The 5,000-nt window shown below is 44.1% G+C and overlaps 1 protein-coding gene across 1 annotated transcript in view; it reads right to left on the bottom strand.

Moving 5' to 3' along the window:
* LOC115816510 (adhesion G protein-coupled receptor L3) overlaps window positions 1–5,000 on the bottom strand; it is a 160,955-nt gene that overhangs the window by 25,998 nt on the left and 129,957 nt on the right. Inside the window, exons 14-16 of the mRNA XM_030779464.1 lie at window positions 3,636–3,845; window positions 2,780–3,000; window positions 33–99 (exon numbers count right to left, since the gene is read on the bottom strand). Coding sequence (XP_030635324.1) covers window positions 33–99; window positions 2,780–3,000; window positions 3,636–3,845 — 498 coding nt within the window. The remainder of the gene's footprint in view (window positions 1–32; window positions 100–2,779; window positions 3,001–3,635; window positions 3,846–5,000) is intronic.

Below are 5,000 nucleotides of genomic sequence, written 5' to 3'. Positions count from 1 at the left end.
AGAGAGGAAGAGGTGCAGACAGACAATGTTACCATGATAATGAGAGTGGCAGGTCCGATGAAACTCCAGATAAAATATGTGTCCAGTCGGAGCCAGCATCTGAGAAAAAAAAAATAGAAAATGTTTTAAAAGTCAGCATCTGATCCATGTCATATGAATATATAAATTTAAACAGTTGAAAAATTGAATTAATATATGTGTTTAACAGTCTGATATATAGTCATATATGTGTTTAACAGTCTGATATATAGTCATATATGTGTTTACACGTCTGATATATAGTCATATATGTGTTTAACAGTCTGATATATAGTCATATATGTGTTTAACAGTCTGATGAGTTACCATATGTGTTGAAGAAATACTTTGCTGTATTTGTTTTTTGGATGAGGTGTATGAGAGAAACAGAGGGAGAGAGAAAGAGAGAAAAGGAGAGAAGTTGAGTGAGAGGGACAGAGATTCCAGATAAAAGGAGGTGTCAGGAGGGGCAGGGCAGATTGATACAGGATGTCTGGCTGAATTATTAATCCTTTCATTTCCATCACATTAGACAGACTTCCCTCGTAGACGGAGAAAAGCGAGAGCTCTGGTTCCACTGTCATTCAGAGGGACACGCAGACATAATGTGAGGGACAAGATGAACAGGAATTGAATGTAATCTCACACAGCAGTGAGGAAGTACTTCAACACACTCACACCTCCACAACTCTCTCATAACTGACACCTCAATGTGTTCATCCGAATCCAAAAAAAAGGTTCAGAACTCTCAGAATGACTAATCTAATCGAATGTAATCTAATCTGATCTAATCGAATGTAATCTAATCTAATCTACTTTAAAGCCTCTCCTTCAGCCTTAGCCCCAGTGGACATTGATAGTGTTTTCAGCCATCAGTTTAAACCAAACGCAAAGAGTCTGTTTACTCCTCCTCAGATCGCAGAGGGATATCTGTCAGCATCCGCTGTGTGTGTCGTGTGTGCTTTGTGTCGTGTGCATCGTGTGTGTCATGTGTGTTGTGTGTGTCTTGTGTGACGTGTGTATTGTGTGTGCCATGTGTGTGCTGTGAGTATGGTGTGTGTCATGTGTGTGTCATTTGTGTTGTGTGTGTCTCATGTGACGTGTATTGTGTGTGTCATGCGTGTGCTGTGAGTATCATGTGTGTCATGTGTGTGTCATGTGTGTTGTGTGTGTCTCATGTGACGTGTGTATTGTGTGTGTCATGTGTGTGCTGTGAGTATCGTGTGTATTGTGTGTGTCTCGTGTGACGTGTGTATCGTGTGTGTCATGTGTGTTGTGTGTGTCTCGTGTGACGTGTGTATTGTGTGTGTCATGTGTGTTGTGTGTGTATTGTGTGACATGTGTATTGTGTGACGTGTGTATCGTGTGTGTCATGTGTGTGTCTCGTGTGACGTGTGTATCGTGTGTGTCATGTGTGTTGTGTGTGTCTCGTGTGACGTGTGTATTGTGTGTGTCATGTGTGTTGTGTGTGTATTGTGTGACATGTGTATTGTGTGACGTGTGTATCGTGTGTGTCATGTGTGTGTCATGTGTGTTGTGTGTGTCTCGTGTGACGTGTGTATCGTGTGTATCGTGTGTGTCATGTGTGTTGTGTGTATTGTGTGACATGTGTATTGTGTGACGTGTGTATCGTGTGTGTCATGTGTGTGTCGTGTGTTGTGTGTGCTGTGTGTTTATATTTGTGAAGATGCCGTGTGTGTATTTCTGAAGTTCCATAATGTGTGTGCTCTACCTTATTTGGCCCTATGAGTGTATGAACCCTTTTCTACTTTTTCTACATGTGTAGAGTTATTTTTACAGAGACAGATCTAGTGAGAATTTGCTGAAGCAGTGCATACAAGCACTCCACCATAAGAGCTGAGTTCTGCGTTCCTCTCTGAGGAACTTGTGTTGTTTCTGTGTTGGTGTCACCTGTTGGATGGAGGCAGTAAAGTAGGGGGTGGAGCTAAAAAGCGGAGAGAGCGATTTTTGAGTTGCTGTGCTTTCCAAAGCTTGACCATCATTACTACAGCCATGAAGGCTTCAGCAATTTAACACGCTGCAGAGGCAGGTGCAAATCTCCATGCATCAAAATACTGTGATCAGACATTTCATGTCAAAGATGAACCAATTATCTACAGATGTTACAGATTATTATGTCATCCTTAGGAGATTATTTGCAAACAGTTTATTTATTGAACCTTTAATTTTCTGTACAAGTACATGAGCCTCGACCACTGGTGTTCTTATTTCAGCTACAGGTATATTATATGTACATCTCACACTTTTAGAAAACAGGCCGTCCAATTTTCAAAAGTAGCCGTGTCATCTTTTTTCACACCCTGCAGTTTGACGAGGTGTGTGTGCTGTGAGTGTTGTGTGCGTGTGCGTGTGTGTGTGTGTGCTGTGAGTGGCATGTGTGTGTGTGTGTGTGTGTGTGTGTGTGTGTGTGTGCTGTGAGTGGCGTGTGTGTGTGTGTGTGTGTGTGTGCGCGTGTGAGTGTGTGTGTGTGTGTGTGCTGTGTGTCGTGTGTGTGTGTGTGTGTGTGTGTGTGTGTGTGTGTGTGTGCTGTGAGTGGCGTGTGTGTGTGTGTGTGTGTGTGTGTGTGCGCGTGTGAGTGTGTGTGTGTGTGTGTGTGTGTGCTGTGTGTCGTGTGCGTGTGTGTGTGTGTGTTTGTGTGCTGTGAGTGTCGTGTGTGTGTGTGTGTGTGTGCTGTGAGTGGCGTGTGTGCGTGTGTGTGTGTGTGTGTGTGCTTGTGTGTGTGTGTGTGTGTGATACTCACACTCGTTCAGTTCCGTAGCTGTGATAATCGACAGCGGCTGAAACAGCGACGATAAGGGTGGGAACACCGTATCCAGTGAGGTAAAAATAACGTCTGCGTGAATGTTCACTCTCAAACACCTCAACCAGGAGAATATACAGCTGGACTCCTTCTAGAAACATCCATGTAAATGCAGCCAGGAAGAAGAAATGCAGCAATGCAGCAAAGACAGCACAGGCAATCTGAAACCACACACACACACACAGAGCACACACACACACGCGCGCGCGCGCACACACACACACACACAAATACACATACAGTTAATGAAGCGTACAGTTATACAGTAACAGCAAAATAATTCTTGTACATGAAAGCCACACAAACCAACACACCCACACACACAACAGACGATAAACTACACACAGTCATAGCAGGTAAACACAAGGGTCCAGAGTGTAAGACAGACAGTGTGTGTATGTGTATCTATGTTTGTGTGTGAGACAGACAGTGCGTGTGTGTGTGTGTGTGTGTGTGAGACAGACAGTGTGTGTGTGCGTCTGTGTGTGAGACAGACAGTGTGTGTGTGTGTGTGTGTGCGTCTGTGTGAGAGACAGACAGTGTGTGTATGTGTGTATGCGTCTGTGTGAGACAGATAGTGTGTAAGTGTGTGCGCGTCTGTGTGTGAGACAGACAGTGTGTGTGTGCGTCTGTGTGTGAGACAGACAGTGTGTGTGTGCGTCTGTGTGTGAGACAGACAGTGTGTGTATGTGTGTGTGTGTGTGAGACAGACAGTGTGTGTATGTGTGTGTGTGAGACAGACAGTGTGTGTGTGTGTGTGTGAGACAGTGTGTGTATGTGTGCGTATGTGTCTTACTGGCTGATCGGCTCGATTGATCCCGAGGAGGAAGAGTGTTTCTGCGATGAAGAGGCTGATGCAGAGGTTTTTGTGAATGGTGTTTCTGTCACTCTGGAGGCCACGGAAGAAACAGAAGGTAAAGATGCAGAGGAGTAAACAGACCAGAGAGAGCAGGATTCCCACCCACGTTATCACATCCAACAGCATGTCATGGACCGGATCTGCACTCTGACACACACACAAACACACACACACACAGAGAGAGAGAGAGAGAGAGAGATCAGTATTAAGAATGTAAGCTTATCAAACTATGAACACAAAGCACACACAAACACAGACACACACACACACACTGTTCATGCACAAATTTGTGTAGTTCTGTGGTTCGAACCCTTTCCCTTAAACAATGACAGGGTTTGGAAACATAGTAAAAGGTTATAATAAAAGAATCCGAAATTTTCGATGTTTGGGCAGTGCCACATCCAGCAGATGTTGGATTAGACGTTGGATTAGACGAGTGTGCGTCTGGATTTTTACTCTAACTAAGGGAAAAAGGGTCGGACATTGACCAGCCAGTACTTCAGTATTCCCAAGTTCCCAATAGCCAATAAACATGGTTATTTTCATTGGACCAAAGTCTCCCATAGTAACCATTACTGAAAAGTTACCACATTATAATGGTCAGTGTGCCAACTGATGGCCAAATCAATATGCCCTCTCTCTCTCTCTCTCTCTCTCTCACACACACTTACACACGCGCACACACATACTCACAAATATACATACACATACGCACGCACGCACACACACACACACACACACCCATAATATTCCATGTAATTCTAAATGCAAATGCTGAAATTAGCACATATTCTGAATAGTCAGAACTAATCCTATTTTGGAGCTGGCATATTTCAGATGCACACACATAGACCTGACTAATTCATTAAGGGAGAGTGATCACAGCAGGCAGCCAACAGAAAGCACCATTTTTCAGTGGACTCCCCCCTCACGTCCCTGGGGGAGGGGAGCAGCATCGCGGCGGAATGGCCGTTTTCCTGCAAGGCATTGTGACAGCAGGGCTGGAACGCAGATTTCACACGGTGTCGGTCTGAACACTCACTAATGAGAATAGGACCAAATTAACAACCAGTGCCAGATTTCTGGGTCTTCTTCTTCTTCACCGATTAGTCCATACACAGCGATACTTCACCGATTAGTCTATACACACGATACTTCTTCTTCACCGATTAGTCTATACACACGATACTTCACCAATTAGTCTATACACACTGATACTTCACCGATTAGTCTATACACACCGATACTTCACCCATTTAGTCTATACACACACCGATACTTCACCGATTAGTCTATACACAC

This window comes from Chanos chanos, chromosome 7, assembly GCF_902362185.1.
Source record: "Chanos chanos chromosome 7, fChaCha1.1, whole genome shotgun sequence".
Classification (NCBI taxonomy): domain Eukaryota; kingdom Metazoa; phylum Chordata; class Actinopteri; order Gonorynchiformes; family Chanidae; genus Chanos; species Chanos chanos.
The sequence above is the reverse complement of the archived record's forward strand: the minus strand, read 5'-3'. Positions and strand labels throughout refer to the sequence as shown.